At 40.2% G+C, this 21,652-nt stretch overlaps 1 protein-coding gene across 1 annotated transcript in view; it reads left to right on the forward strand.

Annotated features, from left to right (window-relative positions):
* Positions 1-21,652, forward strand: part of CNTNAP2 (contactin associated protein 2) — a 2,325,186-nt gene that overhangs the window by 1,216,677 nt on the left and 1,086,857 nt on the right. Inside the window, exon 10 of the mRNA XM_061415014.1 lies at positions 1,025-1,174. Coding sequence (XP_061270998.1) covers positions 1,025-1,174 — 150 coding nt within the window. The remainder of the gene's footprint in view (positions 1-1,024; positions 1,175-21,652) is intronic.

The raw sequence follows: 21,652 nt of genomic DNA on the forward strand, positions 1-21,652 counted from the left end.
TTTGAACTGTGGTGTTGGAGAAGACTCTTGAGAGTCCCTTGGACTGCAAGGAGATCTAACCAGTCCATTCTGAAGGAGATCAGCCCTGGGATTTCTTTGGAAGGAATGATGCTAAAGCTGAAACTCCAGTACTTTGGCCACCTCATGCGAAGAGTTGACTCATTGGAAAAGACTCTGATGCTGGGAGGGATTGTGGTGGGAGGAGAAGGGGATGACAGAGGATGAGATGGCTGGATGACATCACTGACTTGATGGACATGAATCTTAGTGAACTCCGGGAGTTGGTGCTGGACAGGGAGGCCTGGCGTGCTGCGATTCATGGGGTCGCAAAGAGTCGGACATGACTGAGCGACTGAACTAAACTGAACTGAGGTTCTTTGGCTGGTTTAATAATTAAATTGAAATCGATTAGCAGCAGGAAAACAAGTATAATTTTGTATGTATGGTTCTCACAGAAATATGAGACTCAAAGAAGTAACCAGTGTAGACAGATTTTATACCTTTTTAGATAAAGATTAAAAAAAAAAACTGTGAAAAAGAATTGACAAAAATTTAGGCTTGGGGTAGCAAATTAAGAAGAATAATGATTGTTTATCCAGCCTTCTTGGCTCTAACTTCCCTCTTCCTGGTGATAAGGAAGCCTGTTACCCTCCTAGTACAGGCAGGGAATTTTTTCACATAAGAGACTTACTTTTTGCTTTCAGGGAGACAAAGAGGGTGTCAGAGTATTCCTATTGTGCTGGCTGTTTCTTAAGTAACTTTTTTTTCAAAATAATCAATATGCTGAAATAGCATTTTCTGGGATGGCATGTTCTCTTTTCCTTCACAGCTAGGCCCTATTTGGTCCAGTGGAGGAGAGAATGATTTATAATATTAAAGAAATATGAGATATTAATTGTAGCTACACTGAATTTTCCTAGATCAAAATATATTAATTTTTATTTGCAAAGCTCTGTTGATACTAAAAATTACTTAAAACTGAATAATCTTTTAACAAAATGGTCTTTCCTCTTGTATTTAACAGGTTCTGGGTTGAATGATGGCCAGTGGCATGAGGTCCGTTTCCTAGCTAAGGAGAATTTTGCTGTTCTCACTATCGATGGAGATGAAGCCTCAGCAGTTCGAACTAACAGTCCTCTTCAAGTTAAAACTGGCGAAAAGTACTTTTTCGGAGGTAGGACTACCATTTTTTTATTGGCTGACTAACGCATTGCTAAAAATGGAGTTTCAATAAAGTTTGATTATGAAGTATTTGTGTTGATTCAGTGGACTCCATAGATCTCAGATAAAAGCAGACAAATTCTGTAATCCTACTGAACTAAAAGGAGTAGTAAATTTATTATTTATTCATGATAATATTAACATGCTGTCAACATTTTCTTGTAGTGCCACTATTCTAAGTATAAAGCATGAGATTCTGAATCCCTTCATTCTTAAAATATTGTTCTTAAGAATCATGTCCTTGGATTATATATTACTTATCTATTGCTGTGTTACTAATTACTCCAAACCTTAGTAATGAGTTTCATGTTTGGCTTAAAAGAACAAACAGGTAATATTATCTCACAATTTCTCTAGATTGCAAATTCAGAAATGATTCAGCTCTTCTGAGCTTGTACTCAAGTTGTTGGCCATGGCTATGTTATATGAAGTCTTAACTGGGCTGGAGGGTCTGCATCCAAGAAAGTACACTCACTCGGTTGACCGTTTGTACTGGCTGTTTCTCTAAGTATAAGCCTACTTGAGAACAGTCATCTTGTTTACCTTGTTTCTTACTGTATCCCCCAAGATCCTATAGAAGTTCCTGGAATTTAGTAAATGACCAATAAATGTTGATAAATGAATCAGCAAACTGAAAAATAAGCGAGGCAAGCATTTTATTTGTAATTATCTAAAAGAAGAAATAGAAGCCCTAAGAGCTATACTGACGTGCAGTATAGCTTACAGACTTAAACTGAGTCTGCAGCCACCACAGAATTCAAGACCTGGACTCCTGCACCAGGGTATTTCTCCCCTCTCCATCACAATGTGATAATGGGTGACAACTCAGAGACAGAAGTCTTGAACTAGACCCCCACTTCTTTAATCTTCCATGGCCATTCATTGGGAGTTAGAGCTACATGTTTTTTAAAATAAATATTTGATGAGCAGATGAAAGCCAGACAAGATGTCTTATGAGTGAATAAACTGGACTTACTGATGTGAAAAAAAAAAAAGTAACCCAAGAGCTAAACTGTTTTTTTTTTTTTTCCCCCAAATCATATTTAACATGATGGGCTTTTGGCTAACAATTTTCATTGCTGTCAGAAAATGGATCACAATAGTCAGTTGGAAAGCTATTGATAATCCTGATTCATCCAAATGACAGTGGAGTATCTTTGGCTATGAATGACCTTGGTGAATGCTTAAGATAAGTTTTGATGTATTTCCATCTAGATGGGTAGGCAAAAAGCTATAACACAAATTTATGGCATAGAGTTTATAGGATATGAGGGCTTTATAGTGTTCTATTTACTATTGCTTTACTGATTCTGGTTTTCAGACCTGGCGGGCATGATCATATTTCCTCCCTCTTGAGTCTTTGGTCTACCATGGAGAAATACTGTGAGCAAATGATCATGACGCTTCTTTGGTTATATCTTCATTGGCTAAATCCTCAGAGCATAGGAGAATCACTAGAGGAACTTGTCACAGTCCAGATTCTTGGGCCCCACTCCTAGAACTTCAGAATGAAGGATGCTAAGAAATTGAAGAATTCTAAACTTTAGGTGATTCTGAAGCAAGGGATCTGAGGAACAGAATTGTAGATCTAACTTAGCCAGTTTGCATGAGTATTAGATTCTTTTTTATATTTATTTATTTTTAATTGATTGATGATTGCTATTCAATATTGGTTTATTTCTACCATACAGCAACATGAATTAGCCACAGTAGTACATATGTCCTCTCCCTCTCAAACCTCCTTCCCACCTTCTACCCTTTCCTACCCCTCTGAGTTGTTACAGGGCCCCAGTTTGAGTTCCCTGGGTCATACAGCAAATTTCCATTGGCTATCTATTTCACATAGGATAGTGTGTATGCTTCCCTGCTACTCTCTCCATTCATCTCTAGATTCTTTTTGAAAAACAACATCAGCCACTGCCAAGTGAGATAGGTAAGAAATAGCTACTCTCAGAAAGTTTTCCCACCATGGAACAGTGAAAGGAAGCCCCAGTCAGGGTCTGGCACACATATTGTTGCCCTTTAGTTGCTAAGTCATGTCTGATTATTTTGCAAACCTGTGGACTGTAGCCTGCCAGGCTCCTCTGTCCATGGGATTTTCGAGGCAAGAATACTAGAGAGGGTTGCCATTTCCCTCTCCAGGAGATCTTGCCAACCCAGGGACTGAACCTATGTCTCCTGCATTGGCAGGCAGATTATCTACGGCTGAGCCACCAGGGAAGCCCCTGGTGCCCATACAGACATTTATTTAAGAAAAACAACACTGTTAATACAAACTCCTTTGTCAGGTCCCTGAAGTCCTCGCCCTCTGACTTGCCTTCTCTTGAATAAACTGTCCTCTTCGGGCAGCTGTAGCAATATTTTAGAGGCAGAATTCAGCTGCACTCAGAGCCAGTGCCAAGCAATAGAAAGCTCCTACGCTAATAACTGGCACAGAGTCACTGATCCAGAATCTAGGACCACCTCTGCGGCCTCAGGCCACAGACCTTACTGGAGTCTTATCGCACTTTCACAGCTTGTGGCTGTCTCTAAAAGACGTTTTGCCAAAATACATATCCTTAATATCTTTAATTTCACCACTGAGATCTCTTTCCTAACATTAACCTATCACTTATGCTAATTGACAAACCACCATTTTTACAAGTAAAAACTCAACTTGACTTTCAGAAACTGATGACAGAAATAGTTAGCAGCAATCCCGCAGCAGTCACGTCTGGAGTGGCTGCAGTGTTTTTGAGAGCATGCTCGTGACCACCTCTGGCATGTGGCTGCCTGATTAGAATGCTAGCTGCCTCTGGACTGGAACTTAAAATACGCACATGCAACTTCATGCTGTCTGTGCTGAAAATTTAAAGTCGCAGATGTAATGATGATGTCTTAAGGAATATTAGTCTGGTGGAAAAGAGAATTGACTTTGTTCTACAATGGAAGCTTTGAATCATACACACCTCATTTGGAGCCATGGCTTCACTTAGTTGATAGGTCATTTTAATAATTTATCTTACCTGCTTTATCTGTTAATAGGCAATAGAATCTGTTCTGTGAACATTATAAAGTATCACCTGTTAAACACAAGGTCTGACCCCAGGGAATGCTAAATGCTGACTGCCTTTCTAGTTCACCTGGGGTCTTTGTTTAAACTCACTCAATACAGCCCTTTCCAAGGAAAATTTCAGATTTCAGATCATGTGTTTATCTCAGGTCTCTTACCAACTGCTTGACTACTCAAAGCATTTCTTCCTCCTTAGTCAGTAAAAATCAAATTGCTTTCCTGCTGGGTGAAAGCCTTAAGTGAAGGCATCCTGCCCTTAAACATGTCCACAGTTTGCTTAATTTGAAGTTAAGTCCTGTCCACTCAGCTGCTTCTGCCACCAGAGGATGTCGGAACCCCCCAGCGTGGAGCTCTCTGTCTCCACGCCTGCTCCCTGCTCGTCCTAGCAAAGCTCTTAGTTCTCCTCCGTAACACTATCAATCAGACGTTTAAGCTCAGAGAATTACCTCACCTTGTTCTTCCTTGGGAATAAACAGAAAAAGAAAGATTATTCATTTGGGATGTTTTCCTCAAAGAAAGTTATTTTAACTGATTTAGCTTTTTTCTCTATCTCCTAGCTTGAATTCCTTTTCATAACCCTTCATTAATTGTAATAATCAAAAGAATTATAAACAAAATAATTCAATTTATTATTGACTGCTTACCTGATAATTGGCTTTCTGATACAGGCCAAGGCTCATGGTCATGAGAGAGTAGAAAGATTTTTAAATTTAAAAACTTTTTTTTAGGTTTGCTATTTTGATTATCCCTGTGTTTTAATTTGAAAGGAAACGAAGCCAAAGGCGTTGTGGGGCAAAGAGGAGATGTAAGAAAGTTCCAGAGATAATCTATTCGGAAAGGGATTCTAAGGAACACATTGATGGTGGCAGCTCTCAAAAGTATCAGACCAGGTGAAAGTGGCCAGAGAGAAGTGGGGAGGGATAGGATTGGGGGCTGGCTGGAGTGTGATTGGAGTAGAATTAATAAAGTTTAATGAAAGGGCACATTCCCTCCCAGTTACAAATCTAAGCTCACATATGCATGCATGCTAAGTCACTTAAGTCATAGCCAACTCTTTGGAATCCTATGGACTGTAGCCCACCAGGCTCCTCTGGCCATGGGATTTCCCTGGCAAGAATACTGGATGGGTTGCCATGCTCTCCTCCAGGGGATCTTCCGGACCCAGGGATCAAACAGACAAATCTCTCCTGTCTCCTGCATTCCGGCAGGCTCTTTACCACTAGTGCCACCTGGGAAGCCCACATACATATAACCTTTTACTCCTCATTGAAATAGAGCATGAATTCTAAACAGCTATTAGATTGATATGTAAATGTGTTACCCACCAGGGTTCTTAGACTCCTTTGTCAGTAGAAATTGATCAGAAGCCAAATAGGAAATTCAGGCAAGGTTTTATGGGAGCCCCTGCTGCATCAGGTCAGAGTTAGAGAAAAACAATAGGTTCTTTTGTTTGCTTGCTTATGGAAGTGAGGCAAGCTGGTTCCTTACAAGGGGAGAGGATAGGGGTGTGTCCAGGAGTCAGGGCAGAGAGGTGACTCAGGTGTTTTGTCCACCCCTTTGCTGGTGGTGAGTGCAGGGGACATGTGCAGTACCCTGCTTTTGCTCCAAAATTCTGTTTTTGTTCCAACATCCTGTTTTTGCTCTCAGCTCTTCAGAAGTGGTAGGTTGTGGGTTTTGGGGGTTTTTTTTGTCTTTTTGTATCTTCTTGTCATAAATTTGCCCTAACTGCAAATGCACAGAGTAATTTTTAGTCTTCCCTAATAGTTTCTTTGTATTGTGTTCCTCAAGGAGACCTTAGTCCAGATATAAGCACTGCAGTACTGCAGCAAAGTGTCCCAGGCTGCAGGGCTTAGCCTGTCTCAAATATAAATCTACATAAAGCAGTTCTCACTAAAGCAAATGAAAGGTTTGTTTCCAGTTCTGGTGTTCGCTGGCTGTTATTATGGGAAAATGCCACCAGCCCCACACACTTTTGAGTGTCTAAATGTTTCCTAAATGATCTGTTAGTCACAGTCATACCCAACTCTTTGCGACTGCACAGACTGTAGTCTACCAGGCTCCTCTGTCCATGGAATTCTCCAGGCAAGGATAATGGAGGGGGTTCCCAACCCAGTGATCAAACCTGGGTCTCTCACATTGCAGGCAGATTTTTTACCTTACCATCTGTGCCACCAGGGAAGTCCTTAGTGATCTAAAACATACCACAACTTAGCCATGAAAGGCTTCCCTCATGATTTCTCAGGAATTCCCAGGCTGACCCGGCTGTCACCAGACTATTTGCAGGACCATTCTGTTGAGGGTCCTGTTTTCCTTCCTGTGAAGAGCTAACTGTTGTTGCACCTATGAGAAAATCTATTGTTTGGAGTTATATTTTCTAGCCCCCTTTTGCTACTTTCCACGAGAAATGGAAGAAGACCTGTTTTATCAAATGATATGATATGTTAGCGGGGGTCTTCCCAGGTCACTCAGTGGCAAAGAATCCTCCTACCAAAAGAGGATATGCAGAAGACTCAGGTTCCATCCCTGGGTCAGGAAGATTCCCTGGAGGAGGAAATGGCAACCTACTCCTGTATTCTTGCCTGGAGAACCCCATAGACAGAGGAGCCTGGCGGGCTAGAGTCAGTGGGGTTGCAAAGAGTCAGACACGACTGAGCAACTAAGCACATAGAATTTTAAGGAAATCAATACAAAATATTTCTGAAAAAATTCCCTGACGACACTAAGTTATGGTGAGTGAGAACTCATCTCTGATAAATATTAGAAAGCTTTGTGCAAATAAAACAGAAGTGCAAGTGACATGAAAAGCAATTGTTTTGTTAAGTGTATCCCATGTACAAGAAACAATTAGCGAGGATAAGAGCATACAGTTTAGACTTTGTAATAATCAGGATCTCCAGAGAAACAGACAGTAGAACATAACCATATATATATATATGTCTGAGAGTGAGAAAGAAGATTTATTATAGGAATAGGCTCCCAGGGTTAGGGAGACCAGAAGTCTCACAATCGGATGTCTGCAAGCTAGAGAACCAGGAATACGATTTTGCAATTTATTAGAGTCCAGAGGCCTAAGACCCTGGGGATCCAGTGGTTTAACTCCTAGTCTCAAATGCTGCTGGTGTAAGTCCCAAAGTCTAATCCAACATCCAAGGGCAGGAGAATATAGATATCTCAGGTCAAAAAAAAGAGAGAGAGAATTTGCCCTTCCTTTGTCCTCTTGGGCTCTCAAGAGACTAGATGATGTCCACCCACTTTGATGAGAGCCATCATCCATACTTAGTCTACTGATTCCAATGCTAATCTCTTTTGGAGACACCCTCACAGACACACCCAGAAATAATGTTTTATCAGTTATCTGGCCATCCCTTAACCCACTCAAGTTGACACATAAAAGTAACTATCACAGACTTGGAGTTAGCAAACCCTTGGGTCAGGACCATGTGTAAAGACAAGGTACAAGGTGATGGGGGATGGGGGCAGGGAGAGTTTACCCACTCTGCTTAGCTGACATGGAAGTTTTCAGAAATATAGGAATTTGGAATTTGACCTTGATTTGTAGTATGATAAGAACTATCACTACCAATGAAATGAAGATAGTAGATTCTGGCTATAGATAATAATCATGCTGGAAATAAAACAGTCACACACATACAAAAGAGTACCATGAAAAGAAGATGAATTCCCACAGTTTTTTCATTCCTCATTAGAGTTTAAATGACCTTTCCAAAATTGTGCATATTTAAGAAAAAGTTGTCATCCTAATGGCATGCTGTACTGGTCTTGGAATTTTGTATAACATGCATCTACCGAGCCGTAAAATAGAACCGTAGAATCATGAAGATATCATAAAGTGTTCCCATAGAGTTGTTTATCTTAAAACAGCCAGGAAAGTTCGGAAGAACATGCTTGACACCCATGGCTATGTATCTAGTCTCTTCCTGGAGTAAGGCAATTCCTGTCTTTGAAATATAAATACCGAGGATCTGTGCTGTTTTGCACATTAAGTGTTTTCATAAGAAATGCCTTCAAAGAAAACATATGTGATATTACTTTGGGAATTGAAATCCTTCAGCTCTGTTATTAGATCAATGTTCAATTTTCTCTTAACTAGTTGAAATAATAGTAAATCTTATCTTTTTCTGGCCTGCTTCTCCAAATCCTTGGTTATCTTTAAGGACTTTCTTTCCAAAGATGCATTTATCTTTCTGTTATAGAACAGGGATCTACATTTATTCAGGTACACCTAAAGAGACGATGAAGCCCTTCATATAACTCAGGTTTATGCTAGATGCTGGTGACCTATTTATACAAAAAGGAGACAGAATCTCTACCCTCATGGGATTTATAGTTTTTGTTCTCATATTACCATGTGTCTCTTTATAAAGTTATCATTTTACTTTATTTGTACAATTCTCTTGTTAATGTATACCTACTCTAAGCTGTATCTGTTTTGCTCTTAGGACCTTTCAACTGGTTGGATGAGGGTTACATTGTCAAGGATCGTCTATTTTATTAAAAGTCAGTTGAATGTGGATGTTACACCATGTTTGCAAAACACCTTCACAACAGCACCTAGATGAGCGTTTGATTGAATAAACTGGGTATTAATGGCAAGCCACTCCAGTGTTCTTGCCTGGGGAATCCTGTGGACAGAGGAGCCTCGTGGGCTGCTGTCCATAGGGTCGCACAGAGACACGACTGAACCGACTTAGCATGCATGCATGCATTGGAGAAGGAAATGGCAACCCACTCCAGTATTCTTGCCTGGAGAGTCCCAGGAACAGAGGAGCCTGGTGGGCTGCTGTCTCTGGGGTCACACAGAGTCAGACATGACTGAAGCAACTTAGCAGCAGCTGCAGAACCTATCTATGTTGGCAAAACTATCACAAAGTACTTTTATGTGTCCTGGATTCTGGACTTGAGGCATCAAATAAAAATTTAATCAGATGTCTGGTTTAATGTACAGATAAAGGAATAAAAGAAACTGATTTTACAGTTTTCTGATTATGATTTCTAAGTCTTCTACATGAATATTTTTCTATTTTGTCTCATTTTATCCTTTCTAATGTTATAGCTCTTATTCCCTCTCTTTTCAATGATTTTACTAAGATAAAATTTACATATGCTAAAATCCACATTTCAGGTGTACAATTCCATGAATTTATATGGTAGTTAGCCATCAGCACAGTCTAGCTTTTAAATCATTTCCCCAGTCATTCCTCAAATTTCACTTATGTCCCCCTGCAGTCAATTCTCATTTCTAACCTGTCTCGGGCAACCAATGTTCTGTGTCTGTTGTCCCTATAACTTTTTTTTTTTTTGTCATTGTTGATTTTTGTTTTGCTTTTTGACTCTTCTCTGGTTTACTCTTCTCCTTGGAGACTTTACCCTCGTCCCACCTCCTGCAAGAGGACAGCCAGACCCTCTCCTTTTCTCTCTACCAGAGATGCTATTCTCTACCTCTCCTCGGGGTGTCTTCCTTCACCTCACGTGCCATCTCCTCAATTCAGGCTTCCTCTGCCAAATTATGTTAAATGTAATCTTCTACATAGCCCTTCCATAAGACCTTCCTTCAGTTCAATTCAGTCACTCAGTTGTGTCCAACTCTTTATGACCCCATGAATCGCAGCATGCCAGGCCTCCCTGTCCATCACCAACTCCCGGAGTTCACTCAAACTCATGTCCATCGAGTCGGTGACGCCATCCAGCCATCTCATCCTCTGTCGCCCCCTTCTCCTCTTGCCCCCAATCCCTCCCAGCATCAGAGTCTTTTCCAGTGAGTCACATCTTCACATGAGGTAGCCAAAGTACTGGAGTTTCAGCTTTAGCCTCAGTCCTTCCAATGAACACCCAGGACTGATCTCCTTTAAAATGGACTGGTTAGATCTCCTTGCAGTCCAAGGGACTCTCAAATGTCTTCTCCAACACCACAGTTCAAAAGCATCAATTCTTCAGCACTCAGCTTTCTTCACAGTCCAACTCTCACATCCATACATGACCACTGGAAAAACCATAGCCTTGACTAGACGGACCTTTGTTGGCAAAATAATGTCTCTGCTTTTGAATTTGCTGTCTAGATTGGTCATAACTTTCCTTCCAAGGAGTAAGCGTCTTTTAATTTCATGGCTGCAATCACCATCTGCAGTGACTTTGGAGCACAAAAAAATAATGTCTGACACTGCTTCCACTGTTTCCCCATCTACTTCCCATGAAGTGATGGGACCAGATGCCATGATCTTAGTTTTCTGAATGTTGAGCTTTAAGCCAGCCTTTTCACTCTCCTCTTACACTTTCATCAAGAAGCTCTTGAGCTCCTCTTCACTTTCTGCCATAAGGGTGGTGTCATCTGCATATCTGAGGTTATTCATATTTCTCCCATCACTCTTGATTCCAGCTTGTGCTTCCTCCAGCCAGCGTTTCTCATAATATACTTCCTTAGTGTCAGACTTTATTTTTGGGGGGCTCCAAAATCACTGCAGATGGTGACTGCAGCCATGAAATTAAAAGACGCTTACTCCTTGGAAGGAAAGTTATGACCAACCTAGATAGCATATTCAAAAGCAGAGACATTACTTTGCCAACAAAGGTCTGTCTAGTCAAGGCTATGTTTTTTCCAGTGGTCATGTATGGATGCGAGATTTGGACTGAGTGCCAAAGAATTTATGCTTTTGAACTGTGGTGTTGCAGAAGACTCTTGAGAGTCCCTTGGACTGCAAGGAGATCCAACCAGTCCATTCTAAAGGAGATCAGTCCTGGGTGTTCATTGGAAGGACTGAGGCTAAAGCTGAAACTCCAGTACTTTGGCCACCTCATGCGGAGATTTGACTCATTGGAAAAGACTCTGATGTTGGAGGGGATTGGGGGCAGGAGGAGAAGGGGAGGACAGAGGATGAGATGGCTGGATGGAATCACTGACTCGATGGACATGAGTCTGGGTGAACTCCGGGTGTTGGTGATGGACAGCGAGGCCTGGCGTGCTGCGATTCATGGGGTCGCAAAGAGTCGGACATGACTGAGTGACTGAACTGAACTGAACCCCTTATCAAATTCATTTTCTGCAAAATATGCTCCAGCACATTCTGTCCCCTACACCCTCCTGTCCCTAACATCCCTGATCCATGTTGTCTTACTCTACTTTGTTCCCTCCCCTCACATAAGACTTCATCACTTTCTAACATTCTACATCTTCATTTTTTAATATATTGATTATTTATTATTAGAATCTCCACTAGGACATAAGCAGTGATAAGACAGGGATATTGGTTGTTTTTGTTTTATAGTGTATCTCAAGCGTTCGGAAAAATAATGCCTGATGCTTAATAGTTATCATTGTGTATTTATTAATTGAATAAATTAATCAGCAGTCCCTTATGGATACATTTAATGGTTACATGCAAAAGGGGCTAGAGGACTTCTGTCCTTATGTAGGGTATCAGCTTTTGGCATTTGCCTCTCCCTGCAGAAAATTTTAGGTAAAGAATACTGATTGTGCTGGCAGAGAACAGCCACTGGTATTCCAGTATTATATTTCATAGGTATAACTTTTCAGGGTCTTAAAGATAAAATAATTTTTATTAGATCAGATGCAATTTTTGTTATCTAGTATGCATATCACTGTATGGCTGATGAGGAGTAAAGCTAGGATTCAAATAATTCTGTTTCCTAAATAGTTACTAAAACTGGGCATTATCATTCACACTAGAGCAGTGTACATTCAGGGAAAAAAATGTTTGCTTTCATTCTAATTGAGATAAAGAAACTGGTGAAATTTCGGAGAAAATAAATTTGATAAAGGGTAAGGAAGGTCTTATGGAAAGGCCATGTAGAAGATTACTTTTTAAGGTAATTTGGCGGGGGAATTCTGAATTGAGGAGATGGCACCTGAGGTGAGGAAGCACACCATGAGGAGAGGTGGAGAATAGCATCTCTCGTAGAGAGAAAAGCCCATGTAAATACTACACAGATGTGAGAGCACAGAGGCCTTGGGAAAAGGGGGGCACACAGCTTCAGGAATGTGAGCCTTCGAAGGCTGGACTGGGTAGGGTGTTTTACACCAGCAGTCCCCGGCCTTTTTGGCACCAGGGTCTGGTTTCACGGAAGACAGTTTTTCCTTGGACAGGGAGGAGGGGAACGGTCTGGGGATGAGTCAAGAGCATTACAATTACTGTGCACGTTATTCGTGTTTTTATTGTATCAGCTTCACCTCACATCATCAGACATTATATCCCCAGAGGTTGGGGAGTGAGGTGGGCAGCTGTTTGAAGATTGAATCACTGAATGGCATAATTTAATCTAATCTGTAAGGCTGCTGCTTGGAAAAAAAAGACTCTAGCCAGATGAGAGAGCAGCGTAGTGAAAGCACTGGAGACTGTTGCAATAACCCAGAAGATAAGGGAAGAAAGGAAGACAGTCTAGTGGAGAGATGTGAAGCGGTCAACTCTGAATACTTTGTTGGAAGTCAAGCCTGTAGGACTGGCTGACAGGGCGGTTATGGGCCGTAATCTACAGAACAGAGTCAAGATGACACCGGTCAGCCTGACCAAAAGCCTTGAGCTCACCCTTGCCTCCACACTTCCCTTTCCCCTTCTGCGCTTTGTGGTCCACCTGACAGCATTTCCCTAAAGATTGTTTCTGATCGTGCATCAGAAACTGCTGTTGGTGTTGGACCCATGCAGTAACCTGTCATTCCTCCTCCCCAAAATGGGACCATGAACTAATCCCCCCAACATTCACACACACACATGTGCACACACACACATACACACACACACACACTTTCACAGTTCCCTGCATCCTCTGCCTCCTCAGCAGGTTCTGAATTTGTTTCCCAACCTCTCAGGTCTTGCCCTGATCCCCTTTATGCTGCATTACATCAGGGGTATAGCGAGAGTCAAGAATCTACACATTTAAAACCAGACTTGGCCAACTAACATTACAATCAGTCTCCAATTTGGGGACTGCATTTATCACTCAGAAACAGGCAAATGGAGAACAGTGACTCAAAGGTAAGCAACTGCTATACAATAAATGGCCTTTAAACGTGTGAGTTTACATATGAACTTCTAGTGGATAGACTTCTAACTTGAAAGCATGCACTAGTCATAATCAGTTTTCTTGGTATTGCTTCCATCCATGGTCTGGCTATACTGAGCTTAGAGGGGGTTGAGAGATAATGGGGAGCACATGTATACCTGTGTTGGATTCATTTTGATATTTGGCAAAACTAATACAATTATTTAAAGTTTAAAAATAAAAAAAAAAAGAATTAAACAGAAAAAAAATGAGTAAATAAAAAATAAAATGAAAGTTAGCCATAACCTACATTTATATAGTATGAACATCATTTATTAATATTAAAATGTTTGGATGCCCATCTTGTTTGTGCAATATTTGTCCCTTTAAAATACTAGTTTAGTATTATTGGCAAGAGTCATGTTTTTCCAACTAACAATTTGTTAAATTGCAGAATGAGAAATGAGAACCTTAGGGATTCCTGTAATTTGTTAATAGTTTAATTTGATTTGGATTGGCTAACATTATATATCACGATGGTGTGATCACTCACCTAGAGCCAGACATCCTGGAATGTGAAGTCAAGTGGGACTTAGAAAGCATCACCACGAACAAAGCTAGTGGAGCTGATGGAATTCCAGTTGAGCTCTTTCAAATCCTGAAAGATGATTCTATGAAAGTGCTGCACTCAATATGCCAGTAAATTTGGAAAACTCAGCAGTGGACACAGGACTGGAAAAGGTCAGTTTTCATTCCAATCCCAAAGAAAGGCAATGCCAAAGAATGCTCAAACTACCACACAATTGCACTCATCTCACATGCTAGTAAAGTAATGCTCAAAATTCTCCAAGCCAGGCTTCAGCAATATGTGAACTGTGAACTTCCTGATGTTCAAGCTGGTTTTAGAAAAGGCAGAGGAACCAGAGATCAAATTGCCAACATCCGCTGGATCAGGGAAAAAGCAAGAGAGTTCCAGAAAAACATCTATTTCTGCTTTATTGACTATACCAAAGCCTTTGACTGTGTGGATCACAAGAAACTGTGGAAAATTTTTCAAGAGACGGGAATACCAGACCACCTGACCTGCCTCTTGAGAAACCTATATGCAGGTCAGGAAGCAACAGTTAGAACTGGACATGGAACAACAGACTGGTTCCAAATAGGAAAAGGAGTACGTCAAGGCTGTATATTGTCACCCTGCTTATTTAAATTCTATGCAGAGTACATCATGAGAAATGCTGGGCTGGAAGAAGCACAAGCTGGAATCAAGATTGCCGGGAGAAATAACAATAACCTCAGATATGCAGACGACACCACCCTTATGGCAGAAAGTGAAGAGGAACTAAAAAGCCTCTTGATGAAAGTGAAAGAGGAGAGTGAAAAAGTTGGCTTAAAGCTCAACATTCAGAAAACGAGGATCATGGCATCTGGTCCCATCACTTCATGGGAAATAGATGGGGAAACAGTGAAAAGAGTGGCAGACTTTATTTTTTCGGGCTCCAAAATCACTGCAGATGGTGACTGCAGCCATGAAATTAAAAGGCACTTACTCCTTGGAAGGAAAGTTATGACCAACCTAGATAGCATATTGAAAAGCAGAGACATTACTTTGCCAACAAAGGTCCATCTGGTCAAGGCTATGGTTTTTCCAGTAGTCATATATGGATGTGAGAGTTGGACTGTGAAGAAAGCTGAGCGCTGAAGAATTGAAGCTTTTGAACTGTGGTGTTGGAGAAGACTCTTGAGAGTCCCTTGGACTGCAAGGAGATCCAACCAGTCCATTCTGAAGGAGATCAGTCCTGGGTGTTCTTTGGAAGGAATGATGCTAAAGCTGAAACTCCAGTACTTTGGGCACCTCATGCGAAGAGTAGCCTAATTGGAAAGGACTCTGATGCTCGGAGGGATTGGGGGCAGGAGGAGAAGGGGACGATAGAGGATAAGATGGCTGGATGGCATCACCAACTCCATGGACATGAGTTGGAGCGAACTCCGGGAGTTGGTGATGGAGAGGGAGAGCTGGTGTTCATGGGGTCGCAAAGAGTTGGACACGACTGAGAAACTGAACTGAACTGAACTGAACATTATATAATACCTGGAATTCATTTTTCTTTTATTGCTTTTAAATGCATTCGTTAATTTTTATTTTATGTTTTTCCTGTGTGCTTTTATTCTTTCACCCTGGTTCATTGTTACACATGATTGTTTTTCTCTTAGCAACTTAAAGGAGTTGGTCTTTCCTTCAGTTCAGTTCAGTTCAGTTGCTCAGTTGTGTCCGACTCTTTGTGACCCCATGAATAGCAGCACGCCAGGCCGCCCTGTCCATCACCAACTCCCGGAGTTGACTCAGACTCAGGTCCATCGAGTCAGTGATGCCATCCAGCCATCTCATCCTCTGCCGTCCCCTTCTCCTCCTGCCCCCAATCCCTCCCAGCATCATAGTTTTTCCAATGAATCAACTCTACGCATGAGTTGGCCAAAGTACTGGAATTTCAGCTTTAGCATCATTCCTTCCAAAGAAATCCCAGGGCTGATCTCCTTTAGAATGGACTGGTTGGATCTCCTTGCAGTCCAAGGGACTCTCAAGAGTCTTTCCAACACCACAGTTCAAAAGCATCAATTCTTCGGTGCTCAGCCTTCTTCACAGTCCAACTCTCACATCCATACATGACCACTGGAAAAACCATAGCCTTGACTAGACGGACCTTTGTTGGCAAAGTAATGTCTCTGCTTTTCAATATGCTATCTAGGTTGGTCATAACTTTCCTTCCAAGGAGTAAGTGCCTTTTAATTTCATGGCTGCAGTCACCATCTGCAGTTATTTTGGAGCCTGAAAAAATAAAGTCTGCCACTGTTTCCACTGTTTCCCCATCTATTTCCTATGAAGTGATGGGACCAGATGCCATGATCCTCGTTTTCTGAATGTTGAGCTTTAAGCCAACTTTTTCACTTTCCTCTTTCACCTTCATCAAGAGACTTTTCAGTTCCTCTTCACTTTCTGCCATAAGAGTGGTGTCATCTGCATACCTGTAGTGAATTGACCCAGAAATTTTCTCAATTATTAATTTCTTTAAAAGAATTTGGTTGTTCAAAAACAACCACTTGCCATAAAAATATTAGATCAATATTTGCTATTCTAAGCAAATTATTTTCCCCACTTTTAAAAAATACATTTTAAAGCCATTTCTTTCCATTAGGAGAATGTTAACATGAAAAGACATTTCCTTTTCAATCCAATTCCCGAAGAACTTTTGTTCATTTTAGTTTGTTTTCCAATTACATGCATAAAAGAAAAGGGCACAGAAAAGGAAGGGAATTGCACAGTGAAATTAAATATATTAACCGCATCAGAAACTCTTTCTCTGTTGGAGATAAGAAAGTACTCAAAGCATAGCCCCCAATTCCAAAGAGCTTTTTATACCTCCTAGAAATAAAATTGATGAGAACTATGATTTGGGCTAATTATCATCAGAAACATTGTGATATTCTACATGTCCTTGCCTTTTTCTGGCACTTAAGAGACTTGCCTTGGGAATATTCAGATTTAAGAGAGAATTGTAAGTCGTTTTCCAAAGGAGAAAAAAAATCATGAAATTATAAAAACTCTTTGACTTGCAGAAATTGTCTTAACCTTATGACTATTTATTGTTGTGACTCTGGATTTTTTTTAAGGTCTTTTCCTCCTTGTATTAATTTTGTTATTTTACAATCACTACACTCAAAAGCATAATGTTTTGACTGTGGAAATAACACAGTTAACTCTATAAGTATGTAAACTGAATATGGTTTTTTGTATATCTCTTTTAGAAATTATTTTCTGTATCTAAAATGCTTTTAAGCTGAAAAAAATTTGCAGATTTTAAAACTGTGATGACTTGTATGTCTCATGCAAATATGAGATATGTGCTTTAGGTTATTATTTGGAGAACATAATATTTCTACAGATTACCCTATTCTGTTGATTTTACAATGCTTTACCAAAAAAGAAAAAGACATTTATACTTTTTTTCATGAATAATGTGTCAGTTCAGGTGCTTCGAGAAACAGATGTTAAGGCAGAATTAGATACTGAAAGATGTACTGAGCAAAATGTCTCTAAAGGACAGAGGAGTAAAAGAGGACGTTGTTTAGTCGTTGTTTAGTTGCTAAGTCATGTCTGACTCTTTGTGACCCGGTGGACTGTAGCCCATCAGGCTCCTCTGTCCATGGGATTCTCTAGGAAAGAATAATGGAGTGGGTTGCCATTTCATTCTCCAGGGGATCTTCCTGACCCGAAAGAGGAAGAGGAGGTCTGATACCTGAAGAAAGAGTGAGGGAGAAGGAGGACTGTGTAGGCAAAAGTCCAGATTGTGGCAAAGCGCTGAGACAGTGTCAGCCAGAGTTCTTGAAAAAATACTGTTAGAGTCCCACATCCATCACAGATGGCCTGACTCTGGTTCTCTTGCTCTTCCCAGTACTTAACTGGGGTAGCCTGGGGGAGCATGGCCTCATCAGGAGAACATCTGTGGACCTTAATTAGACTAACCAACTCTGCTTATCAAACAGGAAGGGAGACATGACCGGCACCTGGGTGATCTTGGGCACTCAAGTTATTGATTAATGATACACGTAAGTAAAAAAGATAATTTTAGAAAGTTCTCCCATAGAACTTTTTTCTAAACCAGAGAGAAATTTTATTTTGTTTTCTAATAAAGTTGCTATTTCTATCCACATTCCTAATTTTCTATGGCCAAACAAATAGAAGAAATGAATTCAGGTACTTGTTTTTGTTTTTGTTTTTAACTATGGAAAATCAAAATAATAATATTCCTATATGTGCAAAAACGAAACCAAAATGGAATCCAGTGCCTATAATTGTGCTGGCAGGCTACAGTCCATGGGGTCACAAGAGTCAGACATGATTTAGCAACTAAACCACCAAATTGTTTATTGTATTTGCCTCCTTGTCTTATTATTATTTTTTATTTTAAGCAGTCAGTTATTTATATGTAAACTTTCCTTTTGAACTTGAAAGTAAGTTCTTTCTGGGTGTGCAGTTTTTTTTTTTTTTTCTTTTTTCCCATTATTGAGTTTTTAAAGAAGACCGCAGACTTAAACTAGTGTTTCCAGTCTGGCTTATCCAACAAGTAGCTAAGTAGGGCATTTGCTAATTTCTCACCTTTTTTTTTTTTTTTGTGGAGAAGGAAATGGCAACCTTTTGGATTCCCACTTGCCTATGTTAGCGATTAGCTATCCCTCAAATAATTAGGAATTGCTATCTACTTCCCAAGGGAAGTTTAAGTATTAAGGAATTTGTAAGGCACTCTGCCTTTAAGACCCTAAAATATGATGAATCTCTAAGGTTAAAATTTCAAGTCTTCTCTGATACGGGAAGTGGGGTTGAAAATGTGAGAATTTAAGTCAAAGACCTTCCAAATAATATTCATCTCAATCAAATTCAGTGTCTAGCCCTTAAATTATATCATTTCTAATAGCTTTCCCATCAAAACCTTCCTGCTGCTGTGTCTAAGTCGCTTCAGTCGTGTCTGACTCTGTGCGACCCCATAGACGGCAGCCCACCAGGCTCCGCCGTCCCTGGGATTCTCCAGGCAAGAACACTGGAGTGGGTTGCCATTTCCTTCTGCAATGCATGAAAGTGAAAAGTGAAAGCAAAGTTGCTCAGTCGTGTGCAACTCTTAGTGACCCCATGGACTGTAGCCCACTAGGCTCCTCTGTCCATGGGATTTTCCGCCAAGAGTACTGGAGTGGGGTGCCATTGCCTTCTCCACAAAACCTTCCTAAGCCTTTCCAATATCTGGGTCCTCTGATCTTCCTTCCTTGCAATTAAGACAATTAGTGCCAAAAATAATAAGTGCTAAAAATGCTACAGCATCATTGCTTCAGTGAATCTAATCTTTAATGATAAGAACACTCACGCTTATTTCACAGAGGCCTGAGGTTGGGTGGAAACCTCTGCTTTCACAGACCATTAATGAATCAAACAGTGAGCAAATATGAAATCCGAATGAAGATGTTCTCTGCCAGTGATGCTCTATGTGATGTTACTATTGGGAAAATCTAGACACCCCAGAAAGTCATCAATAGAACAAAATTCTTTAACATCTTCAGATTTCTTTTTTCTATTATCTGTGGGTTATTGAACAAACTAAGTAATGTGACTCCAGAATTCAATGTGTGTACATGGTTTTAGGTTTCAGTTCAGTTCAGTCGTTCAGTCGTGTCTGACTCTTTGCGACCCCATGAATCGCAGCACGCCAGGCCTCCCTGTCCATCACCAACTCCTTCACTCAGACTCACATCCAAAGAGTCAGTGATGCCATCCAGCCATCTCATACTCTGTCGTCCCCTTCTCCTGCCCCCAATCCCTCCCAGCATCAGAGTCTTTTCCAATGAGTCAACTCTTTGCATGAGGTGGCCAAAGTACTGGAGTTTCAGCTTTAGCCTCAGTCCTCCCAAAGAAATCCCAGGGCTGATCTCCTTCAGAATGGACTGGTTGGATCTCCTTGTAGTCCAAGGGACTCTCAAGAGTCTCCTCCAACACCAGAGTTCAAAAGCATCAATTCTTCGGCGCTCAGCCTTCTTCACAGTCCAACTCTCACATCCATACATGACCACTGGAAAAACCATAGCCTTGACTAGATGGATCTTTGTTTAGTATGTCAAAGAAAAGAATATTTGAAGGGCAGAAAGCATATGTAAAGGGAGACTGGCTCCTGGAAAATTTGTTGTTAATGTTGTATGTGGAAAAAAAATTAAAAGATCAAAAGAGAAAGAAGTTTCGGTTCTTCAGGGTGGAAATCCAAGTAATCAGGCTGAGTGAAGCTGAGAGGTAAAAACCTGTCAAGTCAGAGCTTAGAAGAAATAGAAGTAGTTCTACTGTTTGCCAGGCTGGTGCAAAGTTAACCACTGAATCAAGTATGGATAAGTAGTGAATTTGTATATTTGTTAAGGTAATACATGATTTAGAACAAGCTCTCACAACTTAATGAGCCTAAAAATATTCTGGAGTGCTTTTTATAAAAGAGTTTAAGTGTTGGTAAAAATTTAATTCAGTAGGTCTGAGGTAGGGTCCAGAAATCTGCATTTTAGTCAAGCATCCAGGTAACTTTTTTTTTTGTCTTAACTACTTTATTGAGATATAATTCATATACCATAAAATTCACCATTTAATGTATGCAATTCATGCTTTTTAGTATATTTGCAACGTTGTGTAAACATCATCACAATCTAATTTTTGGTCATTTTCACGGCCCCAAGTAAAAATCCCAAGTTCATTAGGAGCCACTCAGCATTCTCCTAGAATACCCCCAGCCATAGGCAACTACCAATCTACTTTTTGTGTTTAGATTTGCCGATTCTGAATATTTTACATAAATGAAATCACATAGTCGGTTGTCTTTTATGACTGGCTTCTTTCCTTTTGGGCTTCCCTAGTGGCTCAGATGGTAAATAATCCGCCTGCAATGTGGGAAACCTGGGTTCCATCCCTGGGTTGGGAAGATCCCCTGGAGATGGGAATAGCTACCCATTCCATTATTCTTGCCTGGAGAATTCCATGGACAGAAGAGCCTGGCACGCTATGGTCCATGGGGTCAAAAAGAGTCGGAGTCAGAGTCAGACGTGACTGAGCAACTTTCACTTTTTTCTTTTGTTTAGCATAATGTTTTCAGCATGTGTTCAAGTGTAGCATGTATAAAATATTTTATTCCTATTTATTTGCAAATAGTATTATATTCTATATTACATTTTATTTATCCATTCATCAATTGATGTGACTTTGGATTGTTTCCAGGTTTTGGCTATTATGAATGGTGCTTTTGTGAACATTTGTGTATAAGATTTTGCATGCACTTATTTTTCTTTCTTTTGAGTATATGCTTAGGAATGAAATTGCTGAGTTATATAGTAATTCTACGTTTAATATTTTGAGGGATGGCTGGACATTTTCCTGGGTGATCTCAGTGCCTGTAGTCTTCTCTCTGCATACTTTGAGAAACACTGATTTAGGCAATGATTTGGGGTGAATGCAGGAGGAAAAGAGATATTTATTGGATTCTGATAATCAAAATCCTAGACTCCATAAATTGGAGGCTAAAATTAGAAGAGAGGAAAATTCAGCATTAGAAAATAATAAAACACTGTGTAATGAATGCGAATCTAATCTCATCAACTGGAAAATTAGAAATACAAAAGAAAAAATTGGAGAGAAATGATAAATCAAAATTAAAGAAGATTTTTATATGGATAGAAACAACTTCTAAAATTAAATAGAAATGTTTTGTAAGGTGATTGTATGCAGAAAGAGAGAAGGACAAAGTGAATCTTAGTAAAATTTAATTCATACAAGCAAAGCAAAGTTTTACAATACTG

Source organism: Bos javanicus, chromosome 4, assembly GCF_032452875.1.
Source record: "Bos javanicus breed banteng chromosome 4, ARS-OSU_banteng_1.0, whole genome shotgun sequence".
NCBI lineage: Eukaryota > Metazoa > Chordata > Mammalia > Artiodactyla > Bovidae > Bos > Bos javanicus.